This window comes from Canis aureus, chromosome 24 (genome assembly GCF_053574225.1).
Source record: "Canis aureus isolate CA01 chromosome 24, VMU_Caureus_v.1.0, whole genome shotgun sequence".
Taxonomy (NCBI): domain Eukaryota; kingdom Metazoa; phylum Chordata; class Mammalia; order Carnivora; family Canidae; genus Canis; species Canis aureus.
The window spans coordinates 12,573,463-12,592,490 of NC_135634.1; the positions used below are offsets into that span (position 1 = coordinate 12,573,463).

General features: G+C 36.0%; 1 protein-coding gene across 12 annotated transcripts in view; it reads left to right on the forward strand.

The window, feature by feature from the left end:
- FLT3 (fms related receptor tyrosine kinase 3) overlaps positions 1–19,028 on the forward strand; it is a 120,187-nt gene that overhangs the window by 53,932 nt on the left and 47,227 nt on the right. For 11 of the 12 annotated variants that reach the window (XM_077868278.1, XM_077868272.1, XM_077868274.1 and 8 more), the window contains 2 exons: positions 12,420–12,541; positions 18,618–18,820. In XM_077868278.1, coding sequence (XP_077724404.1) covers positions 12,420–12,541; positions 18,618–18,820 — 325 coding nt within the window. Of the gene's footprint in view, positions 1–12,419; positions 12,542–18,617; positions 18,821–19,028 lie in introns of those variants that run through there. The other variant, XM_077868280.1, reaches the window with a different exon arrangement.

Sequence of the window (19,028 nt, forward strand, 5' to 3'; positions counted from 1 at the left end):
TTCAAAGCAAAGAATAGGGGCAGAAAGTCATGTCATAATGCTAAAAGGCTTGGATCATCTAAAGGACATAAAAATCATAAACATTTATGCATCTAATAACAGAACTTGAAAATACATGGGTCAAAATCTGATTGAACTGCCAAGAGAAATGGAGGATTCACAATTATATTCAAAGAGTTCAACACTACTTCAATAATTGATAGAAAAAAAGAAATCAGTACTTTATAGAAGACTTGAATAATATCAACCAACTTGAACTAATTTATGTTTATTGAATATTCCACTCAACAAGAGCTGTATGTACATTTTGTTTCAAGTGCACACGATATACTTATCAAGCTAGGCCATATTCTGGACCATCAGACAAGTTTCAGTAAATTTTAAAAGATTCAAGACAGAGAAAATATATCTGACTACAGTGATAATTAAATTAGAAATTAATAACAGAAAGATATATGGAAAATCCTCAAATATTTGGAAACCAAAGAACACATTTCTAAATAATCCATGGGTCAATGAAGTAACCAGAAGATAAATGAGAATGTATATTGAATTGAGTAAAAGTGAAATACAATATATTGGAATTTGTGGGATGTTACTAAGGCAGTACTTAAGAAGAAATTTATAGCATTAAATTATTAATTATTAAATGTTTAGTGGCCTTAAATTATACTGCTACAAATTGAAACTAATGAACTTGAATTCAAGGATAAGCAAGAAGGAAAAATAACAAATTAAACCTCGTGTAGACAAAAGAAAGGAAATAAGCATGATGAAAGTGAAAACCAATGAAATAGGTTAAAAAGGAGAAAATCAATGCAACCAAGAACAATAAAAGATCAGTAATATTGCTAGATTACTAGCCAAACTGACCAGGAAAAAAGAGAGAAGAAACAGATTTCCAACATCAAGAATAAGAGAGGCAACATCACTACAGAATCTATAGAAATATTATTAACAGTTTCATGCCCATACTGGGATGCCTGGGTGGCTCAGTGGTTGAGTGTCTGCCTTCATTCAGCTCATGGCGTGATCCTGGAGTACCGGGATCAAGTCCCGCATTGGGCTTCCTGCATGGAGCCTGCTTCACCTCCCTCTGCCTGTGTCTCTGCCTCTCTCTCTCTCTCTCTCTCTGTTTGTGTGTGTCTCTCATGAATAAAATAGTATCTTTAAAACAAAAAATTCCTTGGAGAATACATACTATGAAAGTTCATTCAAGGAAAATTGACAACCTAAACAATACCATATCTGTTAAAGAAATTGAATTTGTAGTTAAAAATATTCCCACAGTGAAAACTACTTGGGCAGATGGCTATACTGGGGAATCCACCAAATCTTTAAAAAGAAAATGACACCAACTCTGTACAAATTTTTCCAAAAAATTTAAGAGAAGATAATGCTTCTCACCTCATTCTATGAGGCCAGCTCTACTCTGATACTAAAACCAAAGATATTAGAAGGAAAAAACAAAAGTAAACCTAAAGACCAATAATTACCATGAACATAAATGCAAAAAATCTTAGCAATACTTTAACAAAGCTGAATTCAATAATATATATATATAAAAAACAATACATCATCTAACTGATTTATTTCAGGAAGGCAAGGTTGGTTAACACTTGCAAAAAAAAATAACACTTGCAAATGAGTCATAGTTCACCATACACACAGAATAAAAAAGAAAAGCCACTAAAATTACAAAAGCACAAACATATATGATATCTCAACAAATACAAAAAAATGCATTTGACCAAAAACATCTATTCCTAATAAAATTTCCTAGCAAACTGGGAATAGAAGTGATCCTCCTTCACTTAAGTAACAACATCTATGAAAAACCGTTAGCAAACATCATATACTTTTAATATCAAATGGCTGAATAGTTTGTACTAAGATCAGAAATAAGGCAAGGGTATCCATTCTCACTACTTCTCTTCAATTTGTACCGGAGACTCTAGCCAGCATAATAAGGCAAGAAAAAGAAATTAAGGGCATCCAGATTGGAAAAGAAGAAGTAAAATTGTATTTATTTGCAAGCAACATGATCATGTATGTATAAAATCCTATGGAACTTACAAAGAAGTGATTACAACTAATAAATTCTATGTTTGTAGGACAGAAGATCAGTGTAGAAATTCAATTATGGGGGATCCCTGGGTGGCTCAGAGATTTAGTGCCTGCCTTCAGCCCTGGGTGTGATCCTGGGGTCCCGGGATCGAGTCCCACGTCGGGCTCCCTGCGTGGGGCCTGCTTCTCCCTCTGCCTATGTCTCTGCCTCTCTCTCTGTGTCTCTCATGAATAAATAAATAAAATATTAAAAAAAAGAAATTCAATTATGTTTCTATAACTAACAATCAGAAATCGAAGTAAAAATATCCAGAAAGTTGAAATAGGGATAAAGAAAGGCAAGATCTGTGCATTGAAAACTAAATGAAAACTAATTTGAAAACTAATTTCTTTTCTGCTAAAAGAAATTAAAGGAGACCTAAATAGAGATGTACCATATGTATGCATTGTAAGACTCAGTATTGTTAAAATGTCAGTTTTACTAAGGTGATCCAGTGATTCAATACAATTTCTATCAAAATCCCTGCAGACCTTTTTGTGGATTTTGACAGGCTGATTCTAAATTTAATATATGAGAATGAAAGAGATCTACAATATCCAAAACAACTTTGAAAAGAACAAAGTTGGAAAACTTGTAATTCTTGATTTCAAGACTTATTATAAAGCAACAATAATCGAGACAATGTGGAATTGGCATCCAGATAGATAGGTAAGATCAATGGGAAAGTATAAGGACTTCGGAAATTAAATATGCAATTTATTTTTGATGAAAGTGTAGAAGTAATTCAGTGGAGAAATCATACTCTTTCAATGAATGGTGCTGAAAAAATTGAATATTCACATGTAAATATAATTACATGAAAGTTTTGATCCATAGTCATATACCATTTAAAAAGTCTACTCAGAATGGATCATAGACTTAAATGTAAAACTAAAATGTACATTTAAAACCTGAAACTATAAAACTAAGAGAAAACCTTTAACCTTAGATGGAACAAAGATTTTTTTAAAAAGATTTTATTTGAGAGAGTGAGCAAGAGACAGCGAGTGAGAGAGAATGAGCAGGAGGAAGAGCAGAGGGAGAAGCAGATTCTCTGCTGAGCAGGGAGCCTGATGTGGGGTTGGATCCCAGGACTCTGAGATCATGACCTGAGCCCAAGGCAGACGCTTAATGACTGAGCCATCCAAGCTTTCCAGGAACAAAGATTTTTTTATTTTTATATTTCTTTATTTATTCACGAGAGACACACAGAGAGAGAGAGGCAGAGACACAGGGAGAGGGAGAAGCAGGCTCCCTGCGGGAAGGCCGATGTGGGACTCGATCTGCAGACGGGGATCACACCCTGAGCAGAAGGCAGACGCTCAACCACTGAGCCTATCAGGCATCCCAGGAACAAAGATTTTTTAGATACAAAACCAAAAGCATGATCCATAAAAGAAAGAATAATAAACTGGACATCTTTAAGATTAAGAATTTCTAGTCTTCAAAAGACAAGCCAGAGATCAACAGAAAATATCTGTCAATTACATATTTGATAAGGACTTCTATCCAAAATATATTTTTAAAAAAACTCTCAAAACTTGAATATGGCCATATAAGAGGCTCCTGAACTCACTTTCTCCCATGGATACACCAAATCCACAGCTACACGTGGAACAATTTTCTCTGAAATAAATCCAGAAACTAGCTGAATGATTCCTACACATCACACAAATGAGGGAAAAACTCACATAGAAAACTCTTTTCTATGTGAAAACTCACATAGAAAAGGCAGAGACACATGTCAATCTCACCAGAACCCAATTCTTGACATAACAATATACTGTCAGGCGGAAACTCACAACTCAGCTTCTCTCTGAGGAATAAGGGGTTTGGACCCAACATCCAGCATTCCTATCATTAATGCTTCCACTTGCGGGACAGACTGCCAAAACACAAGGCTCTGAAAACCTATGGGACTTGCATCTGTGAGACGGAGACCTGTCAGATTGTAGCAAGAAAAGAAACAGTTCTTTGGGCTTGGGAGGACCCCCTGTGGCTATACCCCTAGGGCTCGATGCTATAGCAATAGACACAAAGGGGTGTCTCCCAGTCTTTCCCATAAAGACACTTGTTTGCAGCCTGAGGGTCAGGCTCGCAATCTAACATACATCTAGGAAATGACTGTGATCCTGTCCAAGACTGGGGAGGCTGGCACCATTTCCACATTTTTCCTCTGTTATCTCTCTGAAAGGAGCATATGCACTTGTTTGTGGAGGCCTAGATTTTGTAGGTGCCACCCAGAGGACTCATCCCTTAATTGTCTGGCACTGGTGGTTAACAGGGCTTGCATTTATGGGTCCCCAAAGACTAGCAAACAAACAGTTCCTAAATGACTATACTCCAGGGCTCAGTGCAAAAGGATCAGATAGAAACTTCCAGCTCTTTGTCTTTTCCTGAAAGAGGTCTGTTTGCACACTTTAAAAACTACTATCTGAGATTCTGGCTTCCAATCATGTTTCATCTCAGTGCTGACTGAGATCCTCGATCCTCCCCTTTGAGACACTGACAAGTCTTGGCATACCTTCACTATTAGGCGCCCGTAAGAACATAAAAAGTGGCTTGGACAATCAACAAAGGTTTGAGAGGCAATGAAGACCTCAGCCTGGATGGAATGATAAGGTTCATCTTCTACATGAGACCACCATTCTGTGAAGATTGGGAGAGATGACTGTTTTATCTAATGCACAGAAACCAAGACAGAGAGTAAAGGAAAATGAAAAGAAATATGTTCTAAACAAAAGAATAAAACTCCAGAAAAAAACCTTAGTGAAACAAAGATAAATGGTTTATCTATAAAGAGTTCAAAAGAATGGTCATAAAAACTCCACAGAAACACAAAAGATCATTAGACTACTATGGACACTTATATGCCAACAAATTGGACAATCCAGCAGAAATGGATAAACTTCTAAAAACATACAACCTACTAAAGACTGAATCATGAAGAAACAGAAAATTTGAACAGTAAGGAGATTGAATCAGTACTGGAAACCCTACCAGCAAAGAAAATCCAGAACCAGATGGCTTCATTGGTGAATTCTGCCAAACATTTAAGAAAGAATGAATACCAATCTTTTTCAAATTCTTCCATAAAAACAACAGAAGAAAACACTTACAAACTCATTTTATGAGACCAGCATAACTCTGATACCAAAACCAAGCAAAGACATTAGAAGAAATGAAAATTACAGTTCAATATCCCTGATGAAAATAGATGCAAAAATCTCAACAAAATATTGGCAATCCAAATTCAACAATACATCAAAAAGATCATGTGCCATACCCAGTAAGATTTATTCCAGGGATGCCAGGATTTTTCGACATCTGCAAATCAATCAGTGTAATACACTGCATTAACAAAATGAAGGGGGCATCCTGGGTGGCTCAGTGGTTAAGCATCTGCCTTCAGCCCAGGGCCTGATCCTGGAGACCTGGGATCGAGTCCCACGTCGGGCTCCCTGCATGGAGCCTGCTTCTCCCTCTGCCTGTGTCTCTGCCTCTCTCTCTATGTCTTTCATGAATAAATAAATTCTTAAAAAAAAAAAAAAGCTTAAAAAAATGAAGGATAAAAATCATATGATCATCTCAATAGATACAGAAGAAGCTTTTTTAAAAATTTAGCATCCATTCATGATAAAAAGTTTCAACAAAGTGAGTATAGATGGGGAAGCGGTTGAGTGTCTGCCTTCAGCTCAGGGCATGATCCCAGGATCCAGGATTGAGTCCTACATCGGGCTCCCTGCAGGGGAGCCTGCTTCTCTCTCTCTGCCTGTGTCTCTGCCTCTCTCTGTGTTTCTCATGAATAAACAAATAAATCTTTAAAAAAAAAAGTGAGTATAGATGGAATATAACTCACCGTAATAAAGGCCATATGTGACAAGCCCATAGCTAATATCATATTCCGTTATTAAAGCTAAAAGCTTTTCCTCTCTCATTGAGAAGAAGACATAAATGCCTAATCTTCCCACTTTTGTTCAACATAGTACTGAAATTTATTTTTTTAAAAGATCTTATTTATTTATTCATGAGAGACACACACACACAGAGGCAGAGACATAGGGAGAGGAGAAGCAGGCTCCCTGCTGGGACTCCAACCCTATGTGGGACTTCAACCCAGAACTCCAGGATCATGCCCTAAGCCAAAGGCAGACCCTCAACTGCTGAGCGACACTGGCGCCCCAGTACAGAAATTTCTTGTCAGAGCAATTAGGCAAAAAGGGAAATAAAAGCCATCCAAATCAGAAAGAAAGAAGTAAAACTGATTCTGTTTGCAAGTGGCATGATATTATGTATTTAAAACTCTAAAGAATCCATCCAAAAACTGTTAGAAGTAATTAACAAATTCAGTAAACTTGTAGGATACAAAAGAAATATATAAAAATCAGTTCTTATTGTATACACTCACAATAAACTATCAGGAAGAATATTAAGAAAGCAATTCCATTTACAATTGCATCACAAAGAATAAAATACCTAGAAATAAATATAACCAAGGAAGTTGAAAATCTATACACTGAAAAGTATAGATACTGATCAAAGAAATTGACTTAGACAAATAAATGGAAAGAATTGCCATGCGCATAGATTGGAAGAATAAATACTGTTAAAATTTCCATACTATTTCAAGCCATCTCCAGATTCAATGCAATCTCTATCAAAATTCCAATGGCATTTTTCATAAAAATAGAAAAAAAACCCTAAAATTTGTATGGAACCACAAAAGACTCCAAATAACTAAAGCAATCTTGAGAAGGAACAAAGTGAAAGGCATCACGCTTTTTGATTTCAAACATTATTACCAGACTACAGTATTCAAAACAGGACAGTATTGGCATAAAAACAGACACATAGATCAATAGAACAGAATAGAGAGCCCAGAAATAAACTCATGCATATATGGTTAATTTATGACAAAGGAACCAAGTGTATACAATCAGAGAAAGATAATCTCTTCAATAAAAGATGTTGGGAAAACTGGATAGCCACATGTAAAACAATGAAACTGGACCACTATCTTATAGCATATGCAAAAATCTCAAAGTGAATTAAAGACCTGAATGTAAAACCTAAAATTATAAATCTCATAGAAGAAAACATAAGGGGTAATCTTCTTGACATGAGTCTTAGCAAGATTAGGTTTTTTGGATTTGACAACAAAAGTAAAAGGCAACAAAAGCAAGAATAAATGAAAGGGGTGACATCAAACTAAAAAGCTTTTTCATAGAAAAAGAAACCATCAACAATATGAAAAGGTAACTTATGGAATGTAAGAAAACATTTGCAAACTATGTATCTGATAAGGCATTAATATCCAAAATATGAAAAGAACTCATACAACTAAATAGCAACAAAAAGAAAGAAAGAAGAAAGAAAGAAAGAAAGAAAGAAAGAAAGAAAGAAAGAAAGAAAGAAAGAAGAAAAAGAAATCTGGTTGGAAAATGCACAGAAGAAATGAATAGACACTTTTCCCAAAAAGGACAGCATCACTAATCATTAGGGAAATGAAAATCGAAACCACAATGAAATATTATCTAACACCTGTTAGAATAGCTGTCATTAAAGAGACGGAAGATGACAAGTGTTGGTGAGGACAAGGACGAAAGAGGACCCTTGTGCACTATTGGAGGGAATGCAGAGTGGTACGGCTACTATGGAAAACAGTATATACGTTTCTTAAAAAAATTAATAATAGAACCACCATATGATCCAACAATTCTACTTCAGGGTATATATCTAAAGGAAACAAAATCACTATCTCAAAGATATATCTGCACCCCATGTTCAATTGCAGCACTTTTTTTACAGTAGCCAAGACTTGGAAACAACTTCAATGTCCATCAATGGATGAATGGATAAAGAAAATGTGAGATACGTAGATAGATATACATCTACTATATATACCGTTTTACATAGTAACCATACCACTTTGCATTCCCTCCAATAGCACACAAGGTCCTCTTTTGTCCACCTCCTCACCAACACTTGTCATCTGTCTTTTTAATGACAGCCATTCTAACAGGTGTTAGATAATATTTCATTGTGGTTTTGATTTGCATTTCCCTAATGATTAGTGATGCTGCCATCCTTGGAAAAAATGTCTGTTCATTTCTTCTAAATATTTTCCAATCAGATTTCTTTTTCCTTTTTATTGCTATTGAGATAGGTATCTATCTATCTATCTATCTATCTATCTATCTATCTATCTATCTATCATCTATCTATCCATGAATACTATTACACCTTAAAGAAAGAATGAAATCCCGCAATTTCTGACAACATGAATGGATTCATGTTGAATCCATTGAAGGCATTATGCTAAGTGAAATAAATTAGAGAGGGTAAGACAAATACTTCAAGATCTCACTTATATGAATAATCTAAAAAACCAAACTCTCAGAAAGAGAGAACTGATTAGTGATTGCCAGAGGCATGGGTAGGGGGTGGGAGAAGTGGGTGAAGGTGGTCAAAAGTACAAACTTCCAATTACAAAATAAATAAATTCTGGTGATGTAATATACAACATAGTGACTATAATTACCAATACTCTGTTACATACTTATAAGTTGCTAAGAGGGTAGATCTTAAAACTTCTCAGCACAAGAAAAAAAACTGTTCTTATTTGAAGTGATGGGTGTTAACTAAACTTATTGTGGTAATCATGTTGTAATGTATACATATATTAAACTGTTGTGTTGTATACCTTAACCTTATACAATGTTATATGCTGACAGTATCACAATAAAACTAGGAGAAAAAAACTGTCAAAACTTAATAAGAAAATAAGCACTCCAGTTTTAAAAGATTTGATGTGGGCAAACTATGCGAATAGACACACTGCTGAAGAAGTTACAGTATGTTGTATAAGCATCTGAAAGCTTGTTCAATATCATTAGTAGGAAACTAGATACTGAAATCACAATGATTTATTATATACCTAGCATAATGGCTAAAATTAAAAATTCCTATCATACCAAGTGTTGGTAAGGATGTGACTTCCACAACTGGAATTCCCATACAATGACAATAGGAATATAAAAGAATACAACCTCTTTGGAGAAGAGTTTCGTACTTAGAAATTTGCATATATACTTCCTCTATGATCTGGGTATTCCAATCTTTGGTATTTAGTCAAGAAAAGTAAAAGCATTTGTCTACACCAAGACTTTTATCTAAATATTCATAGCAACTTTATGTGTAAGAGGCTAAAAGTGGAAACAATCCAAATTCTATTAACAGGTAAATGAATTAAAATATTGTGTTGTATCTATATAATAGACTACTACTTGTGAGTTAAAAAGAACAGACTACTAATATATACTACAACAGGGATGAATCTAAAAATAATGCAAGTGAAAGAAGCCAGACAAAAAAAGAAATTTCATACTACATGATTCCATTTACATGAAATTCTGGAAAATTCAAGCTAATCTATGGTGACAGAAAAGAGATCAGAGGTTACTAGGCATGTGGTTATGGGGTGAGTAGGAGGGTCGGATTATCAGGGGGTATGTGGAAGCTTTTGGGGTAAATAAGTTCACTATCTTGACTATGATGATGGTTTTACAGATAGATTTGTATGTGTCAAAACTCACCAAATTAAAAAAAAACTCACCAAAGTATACACTTTAAATATGTTCAACTTATTGTATATTAATTATACTGAATAAAATTATTTGAAAAAAGAATAGAGAGAAAAAAACACTAGGGAATAGGGCAGGGAAGGTTCTTAAACTCTCTTTAATCTTTTTCCCCCTATCCTTTGGAGTTGTATTTATTTGATTTCTCTTTTTTTTTTTTTTTTCTTTTAAAAGACTAAGGTCTGGGCATCTGACTGGCTCAGATGAAAGTGTGCAACCCTTTTTGTTTTTTAGATGTATTTATTTATTTGAGAGAGAGAGAGAGCACGCACAAAAGTGGAGGGAAGGGCAGAGGAAGAAAGAGAGGGCGAGAATCTCAAGCAGACTCCACACCGAGCATGGAGCCTGACAGGGGCTCGATCTCACAACCCTGAGATCATGAGCTCAGCCAGATGCTCAACTGAGGAGCTACCAGGTGTCCACTTTATTTAAAGGTTTATTTATTTATTTGAGAGAGAGAGAGAGTGAGCGTGTGAATAGGGGGAAGGGCAAAGAGAGAGGGAGACATTCTCAAGCAGACTCTCAAGGGCATGCAGCTCTTGTACTCAGGGTCATGAGTTTGAGCCCCATTTGAGGTGTGAAGATTGCTTAAAATAAAAAAGAAAAGAAAAAAAGGAGCTGTATTAAGGAATATAAGAAATACATAATGACTAAATGCTTATGAGATTGCAGTAAAACTATATTACATTTTCATCTTACGTGTGGCTATATAAATTGGTATAGTACCTTTGGAAAACCAAATGGCAACAAATATCAAGAACCATTTGAATGTATCCTTTATATATTTTTAAATCTTTTAATCCACTAGTTCCACTTCCAAAAATTTATAATAAGGAAATAATATTTTAAAAGTGAAAGCTTAGATTTAAAAAGTACAAAGCTTAGTATAATATTTTATTTTATTTCATCTTTTCAAAGATTTATTTATTTATTTACTTGAGAGAGAGAGCATGTATGAATGGGGGGAGAGGCAAAAGGAATGGGAGGTGGGGAGAGAGAATCCCAAGCAGACTCCTGATGAACACAGAGCCTGATGCAAGGCTCCATCTAATGACCTGGGACAAGATCAAGAGTCTGACACTTAATTGACAAAGCCATGTAGGAGTCCTTTAGTGAAGTATTTTAAATGGCAGAGAGTCAAAAAACCACCCTAAAATGTATAATAGCAAGGGAATGATTAGGTCATTTTTGTTAATGCCACCAAAGAAAAGCAGATCAACTGTATACAGTGTCGTAAGATATGCTTATGATATATTATTTTCAAAATCAATATGAAGTGATTTCTACTCTGCTAATATAATTAGTTAAAAACTATGTATACAGATGGAAAAGATTCTAGAGAAATGAAAATGGTTTATTTGTTAAGATGTCAGGAGCACCCAAGTGGCTCAGTGGTTGAGGATCTGCCTTCAGCTCAGGTCCGTGATGCCAGGGTCCTGGGATCAAGACCTGCCTCAGGCTCCCCCTGGAGAGCCTGCTTCTTCCTCTGCCTATGTCTCTGCCTCTCTCTCTGTGTCTCTCATGAATAAAGAAATAAAATCCTAAAAAAAAAAAAAGTCAGGATTTAGGGTGAATTTTCACTTATGGTTCCACTTGGGTTGGAATAATATGACTTCTTTAATAAATAGTAATAAAGACCGACTAAAACAAACCAGTGGATGTGTCTTAAAATGTAGTTCTCATAGCTGCAATACTGAGATTTAAATCAAATAACAAGATACAAAGATGATTAAACACATACATTTACCTTCTACTAAGAGGCTGCTCAAGACAAAATTTTTTTAAAGACATAAACTTACAAGGACAAAAACACTGGAGAGGCAGAAAATAAAATGTAGAGAGATTTACAGCACATGAAGAAAGCTGAATCAAAAGGTGCAGGATGAAAAAGCTGAAAAGCAACCTGATTTCCATTATAGGATCCTCAGAAGATTATAAATTGCCAGCACCATCTCCCAGAATTTGGGTAGCCAATGTGAGACAGAAATCTTCTCTGGGGAATCTGATTAGCTCATGAGAAAACCTAAAGATAATCACACAGAGAAAATGGAACAGCAGGTCAAACCATGTCCACAGAGCTTATGATGAACACTTTGGACTTCATTCTTATATATGAGCATACTGTCAAGAGTCATGAGTCATTTGGGGGAAACATTCCAAATGATTGGAGAACAGAAAATAACAGAGAGAGAAAGAATCAAAGAAATAATTCAAGAAAATTCTTCCAAAGAGAATATGAATTTCTGGATTGAAAAGACCTAGAGAGCATCTAGCACAATGGATGAAAATAGATTCTCAATATGGCACAAAATTTTAAAAATTTTAGTGCACCCAAAAAGTTTCACAAACATCCATAAAGAAGGATAAATTGCTTGTATGCAAATAATCATTCCTTATTTGCACCACCCTTATTTCAAATACTCAGTAGCACATTGGACAACACAGAGACTATTTCTTTCAGTGCAGAACCTTCTATTGGATAGCACTACTCCAAGTACCTCCGTTCCTGATTTATAGTAAGACTTGCCTTTTATGAAATTAATATATCATACATACTTTCCTGTAGGCCACCCATGCCTGATTACATTTTGTTTTGTTGTTGTGAAATGAATACATATTTTCTTTTCAAGGTGTGCATGTATCAACATCATTGTCTTTATTTTGTTTTACAGTTGTTTTTTCAGCAATGATATTTGAGGCTATTACAAATCAAGATCTGCCTGTGATCAAGTGTGTTTTAATCAATCATAAGAACAATGATTCATCACTGGGATTATCATCATCTTATCCCACGGTAAAGTAATATTAACATTCTAACGTTAGCTATTTTCTCTAGAGGCCATGCTTTGTAAGCTATTGAAGTCTACCATAGCTATATGGGTTTTTCTTGTTGTGTATTTAAATATGTCATGTATTCATACCCACTCCATTCCGTCCATATTCATGTTCTCTCCTGGTTTGGATTCAGGAAAGACACAGATACTCAGCATGAATAAGTAACAGGAATTACCCTTTCTCCTTTTTTTTTTTTTTAATTTATTTATTTATTCATGAGAGACACAGAGAGAGAGAGGCAGAGACACAGGCAGAGGGAGAAGCAGGCTCCATGCAGGGAACCCAACGCGGGACCTGATCCCAGGACTCCAAGATCACGCCCTGGGCCAAAGGCAGGCACCAAACCACTGAGCCACCCAGGGATCCCAGGAATTACCCTTTTTCCTTAAGGAGAATCTATGCTTCTCTTTCAAATCTGAGTCCCTGATTTCCACCTGCCTCCTAGATAGATAAAATAGGTTTTTCATTTGCTCATTAAAGCCCACCTATATAATTTATTTCATTTCTATTTCCCCAAACCTGTTCTTGTACTTGTATTAACTTTTTTCTGTTTATGGGCCTGTCTAGTTCCCAGGCTCTAAAGGTCAGCATTATTTCGGGCTACTTCCTCTCCCTTACCTTCACATTTGCTCAGTTACCAAGTCTTATCAATTTCCTTTCTTTGATATTTCTCAGATAATCACCTCATATTCTCTGGTTTCACAGCCACTTCCCTAATTCAAGCCCTCATTCACTCCCTCATAATCACAGTAATATCATAAGTCGCTTCTTCCTTCTACAGTTCATCTCTGATAGGGCTGCCGGACTATTCTTTCTGAAGCACAGATGCGTCCTTTACTGCTGGCCTTAGAATCTTCAGTGACTTCGCATTAAATGGACATGCAGATTGCTCCATCATCTGACTCTGGCTCCTTTAGGTTCCAAATTTGTTTTTCATTACCCTCCTCCTTCAGGCAATTCATCTAACAGCTTAGGTATTTACTCGAGGAAGCTTAAATAATAGAAAACTGGAAATATTAGACATATGTAACAAAAAGCAAACATAAATTAGCCAATTCCATGAACATTTCCAGTTGAGAATTCTTTTTTTTTTTTTTGAGAATTCTTACCAATATATAGTCACTCTGTTTTCTTTCACATAGTAGATGTAATACATAAACACATAATATACATAACATGATGCCTGGCCTTCACTCCCCACCCCCCCTAAAATCAGATATATTAAAAATATACTCAAATTTAAAACATAGTGTGAAATAGGTATCCATTATATTCTACATGAATGGAAAACTCCTGATTTAACACATGATTTTTTTTTATGCTAGAAGCATGGTTGGTTTTAATTTTTTTAACAGATATTGGCATCATAACATATTGCTTATAAATAATTAAGATATTTTGCATACACAGTATTTCAGTGTGGACAAAAAAAGGTGAATATTATTTGCTATGATATTTTAAAATTTCAGTGTCTTTTCAACTTAAGAAAATAGCTGCACACATTTAAGTGTTTTGTTATAAAACATGATCTTAAGAAAAAAGTTAATAATTGGTCTTGATTCCTAGTATTAAGTCCTGCATTACTTACATTAATGTAGTATAAATTATATTCTTATGCAATATTCAGGATTGTATTAAGACCTAGTAGTTCTCAAACAACATTAAACGACAATCCTACAACTCCTAGATGATGCAAAGATGAGCAGTCTGTAATGTGCTTTCATCTTCCTGAAATTAAAGCTGTTCCCTTTGGGCAATTTCCCACTTTGGTGGGGAGTATGTTGTTAGGGTAGCTGTGCTCTTTAAAAAACAGTCTTGATTTCCTCCACAGTTCACATTGCTCAGATGGGACATCTTTCTGAAAATCTTATAGCTCAGGAGTGCTTTGAATAACCAAACATTCTAGTAGACAAAACCTGCCAATGTAACTCTGATAAATACGCAACTGCATCCTTAGCTGTATGACCAATATAACCTGGAACCAAAATAAGACGATTTTACTGTTCCTACAATCCACTCAATTGTTGTTTAAAATTCCAATGTTTTTACCACTTATCATTTCTGTTTGAAGATGACCATGGGGTATGCTGGTTTTCTCTACTGCCAAGTTACTTTTTTTTTTTCATTGTAATTAGCAAGTATTTGGGGGAAGATGCAAATATCCTATTTGTCCTCCAATTTCCACCTGCCAATTTTAGCACCCTTTGGTGGACCTTGCCTACAACAGTTATTACTGTGATGCTTGCCTAATGGTGATTTTCTTTTTCTCTCATTCCCTCTGCATTTCTAAATTGGAATTCTGTGGGGGAAGAACTATCTTTTCTTTCCATTTTATTTATATAGATATGGACTCGGAGATATTTATTTTACTCTATGACTTATGACCCAAGACTATTAGTTTTATTTTGTCACTCAGATTTGTCCAGTTTTGGCCATTGGGAGCTACTTCAGGTTGACTTATGTGTCCTTTAAACGTGTGTGCATAATTTCTGAAGCACTTCCTTACTTTCCTTTTCCAATATAGTTCAGGCTCATCTTGTATTTTTCCTGCCTTAGCTCTGGAATTAACCATTTCTCCAAAGAAGCACTGGTTTTTTGGATAATAGTATTTAGAACCCATGGTCTGAGAGCTGGATGTGCTCATTGCTATTGGGATGTCCTTGCCTCTGGGCCCTCTAGGAAATGTATGTATGTATTTTACACCCCCCAACACACACAACACTCTATTTATCTATCATCTCTATATCTATCTATTTACCTATCTGTATATCATCATAAATTCATGCTGATAAATCTAATTTCAATTCAGCATCAAAACGTTTATTCTACCTTTTTCCTTTTTTCATATTTATACTTCTCTCTCCGATAGTAAGAAACCTAATTCTCATTATCTATAACTGACTTATGTAAACCTACTATATACATAAACTAATTTCAGCATTGCTAACCCACATCCCAGTGAGAAACAGATTTACTAACTAGAATACAGTCTTTGCGTATAACTCTTTTTGTCTTTAACAAATATTACTCAATGTTAATATTTTTCAATTACCTATGTTAGTACTTTTCTTTCCCACCCCCTTCACCATGGTTACATTATTCATCTGTAATATAATTAAAATTCTTTTGGTATTCTATTTTGAGTTCCCCAAAATCCTGGTTGGTTTTAATTGTTTAATTTTTTGAGTGTGTGAAATGTAATTATGGTCCTAAAAGCCAAAGCTGTATAAAAAGATATACTCAAAGAAGTATTACTCCCTCTTCATACCTAAAACCAGGTTTCCATCGTTTTCCCACCTACCTTCTCTAGGTAGCCAATCCCTTTAGATTTTTTTATTTTTTATTTTTTCAGAGAGAGAGAGAGTGCATGCAAGCAGGGGGTGGGGGGAAGAGTAGAAGGAGAGAGAGAATCCCAAGCAGGCTCTGTGCCCATGGAGCATGATGAAGAGCTTGGTCCCATGACCCTGAGATCATGACCTAAACCAAAATCAAGAGTTGGACCTTTACCTGACTGAATCACCCAGGTGCCCCCACTTTAGATATTTTTCTTTTATTTCTAGATTTCTTGTGCACAAATTAGGAGATACATGTGTATTTTCTCAGTCCCCTTCTTTCTTACATGAGGTGTAGTATACATGAAAGTAGGTACTTTTTTTCATTTTTCTTCACTCAACAGTATATCCAGGAGATCACTCCAAATCAGTTCATGGAGATTGTTGTCACACTTCTTTATAGCTGCATAGCACTCCATTATGTAGAGGTACCGTGGTTTATTCAACCACTCTTCTGTGTATGAGCATTTAGGTGGTTTTCAGTATTTTGCAATTACTATTTTATATGTGTAGGTTTATAGGTGTAGTACTCAAAGTGGGATTGCTGGCTCGGAGGATGAATGCATATGTAGTTCTACTAGCTATTGCCAAATGCTCCTCCAGAAGGGCCACACTGGCTTGCATTCCTCCAGAAATAAATGAGAATAGCTGTTTCTTTACAACCTCAGAAACAAAATGTGTTGTCATACTTAAAAATTGGGGGCAGGGATCCCTGGGTGGCGCAGCGGTTTGGCGCCTGCCTTTGGCCCAGGGCGCGATCCTGGAGACCCGGGATCAAATCCCACATCGGGCTCCCGGTGCATGGAGCCTGCTTCTCCCACTGCCTATGTCTCTGCCTCTCTCTCTGTCTGTGACTATCAAAAATAAATAAAAATTTAAAAAAAAAAATTGGGGGCAGATTGATAGATGAGAAGTGATATCTCAGTGTTGTTTCAATTTATGTTTTCTAATTATAACTGAGTTTGAGCATTTTTCTCATATGTTCAAAGGCTATTCTAATATCAGAAAGGGAGACAGAACATAAAGACTCCTAACTCTGGGAAACGAACTAGGGGTGGTGGAAGGGGAGGAGGGCAGGGGGTGGGGGTGAGTGGGTGACAGGCACTGAGGGGGCACTTGACGGGATGAGCACTGGGTGTTATTCTGTATGTTGGTAAATTGAACACCAATAAAAAATAAATTTATTATAAAAAACAACAACAAAAAAAGGCTATTCTTTATGTCTTTCCTTGGTAAATTGTCTATTCAGTTATTTTCCCCATTTTCCTACTGTGTTTTGGTTCTGCATCCTTCACTGTTAAAAAATTCATTATATATTAGGAGTATTTTATTTGTAATATATGTGGCAAATATTTTCTTCTAGTATGTTGGGTTTTTAATTTTGTTTTGTTTTCGCTTTATTTTGCTTTATTCTGTGCCTATCTTTTAATATCCAGCTCAATTTCTAGACTTCAATGAAGCCTCCCCCCCACCACCATCCCAGTTTGGAAGTTACTTCTCCCTTCTCTGAAGTTCCAGAGCATTTAACTTTATCTTTCAAAGTAGTTGGTATCTTTTTATGGGGCACATAATATTTCATCTGGTATTTTAGTTATTCCTTCCTACTAGACTTAAAACTCTGTAAGGACAAGATCAATATCACAAGTCCCATAGTGCCCAGTAGATGGTTAGCACTTATCAGATATTCAATAAATGAACTTATCAGTTACTTACTGAATAAATGGACAAATAAAACCAGAAGTATGGCTTATGGTCAGTAGCAGAAGATCTACCCTGCTCTTCACCTGAAGAAGCTTGTATGTGTGTATTTGTGTGCATGCGTGCACACGTGTATGTAGGCATGCTATGCTACATGTTTGGCAGGTAGGAAGTGAAGGATCCAGAGGCAGAAGTTGCCACCACACCCTCCTTTCAATATATCTCAATTACTTAAAGCAGACATGAAACATTGCTGATGGCAATGAGCCTATGAGGGTATCTGCCCAGAAAATATTTTGGTTTTTAAAATCCCTCTAACACAGATACTCATTTACCATTATGATGTAATTCATATCCACATACCAATCATCACAAAAGCAGTCACCTATGTATTATGAATTTTATGACTATTGTTTATATATATATTAGTTTGTTAGAGCTGCTGTAACAGAGTATCACACACTGGGTGACTTAAACAGCAAATTTTAATTGTCTCATAGTTCTGGAAGCTAGAAGTCTGAAATCTTGATGTCGTCAGGGCTGGTCCCTTCTGAAGGCTGTGAGGGAGCAATCTCTCCAGGCCTCTCTCCTTGGCTTGTAGAGGTTCATTTTCATATTCATATGGGACTCTTCTTTGTGCCTGTCTTCTTCACATTTCTTCTTCTTATTAAGAACCCACCCTAACAGCCTAATTTTAATTTGACTACCTGTGAAAAGGCCTTATGTCTAAATAAGGTCACATTCTGAGGTGGTGGCGGTTAGGATTCAACACACGAATTTCAGGGGGACACAATTCAACCCACAACAGTATGTAAAACATATTAGCAATGCCTAAAGTTATCTATCTTCTCTTTAGAAAGTTGTAAATAATAGAATTTTCTGTCACTTATATGCTCTCCAGTGTTGTGGGTAGTATGTCAACATGAATCTATTTGATAAGGGTCTCAGCTAAGAAGAGGATGTAAAAACATGCACCAGTAGTAAATTCACATTGTTTCCATGTAGGCATCAGAACCCCCAGAAGACCTCGGGTGTGCCCTGAAGCCTGAGAGCACAGAGGCAGTGTATGGAGCAGCCACTGTGGAAGTGGACATGTCTGCATCCATCACACTGCAAGTACTGGTCAACACCCCGGGGAACATTTCCTGTCTCTGGGTCTTTAAACACAGTTCCCTGAATTGCCAGCCCCACTTTGATTTACAAAACAGGTAAGTGGGGGAGAGCGGGTGCACCCACAAGGATTTTTGGAGAGAAACTTCCTTGTCATAGAATGTAGTTCATATGGAGTTTTTTTTTTTTTTTTTTTAATTTCTATCCATATCCATTGTGACTCTTAACTCCAGTGAAATATGAACTAAAAAATATAGTCCTGGCATGAATGCATGGCATTATGTATTTATCAAACGTATAGAATGT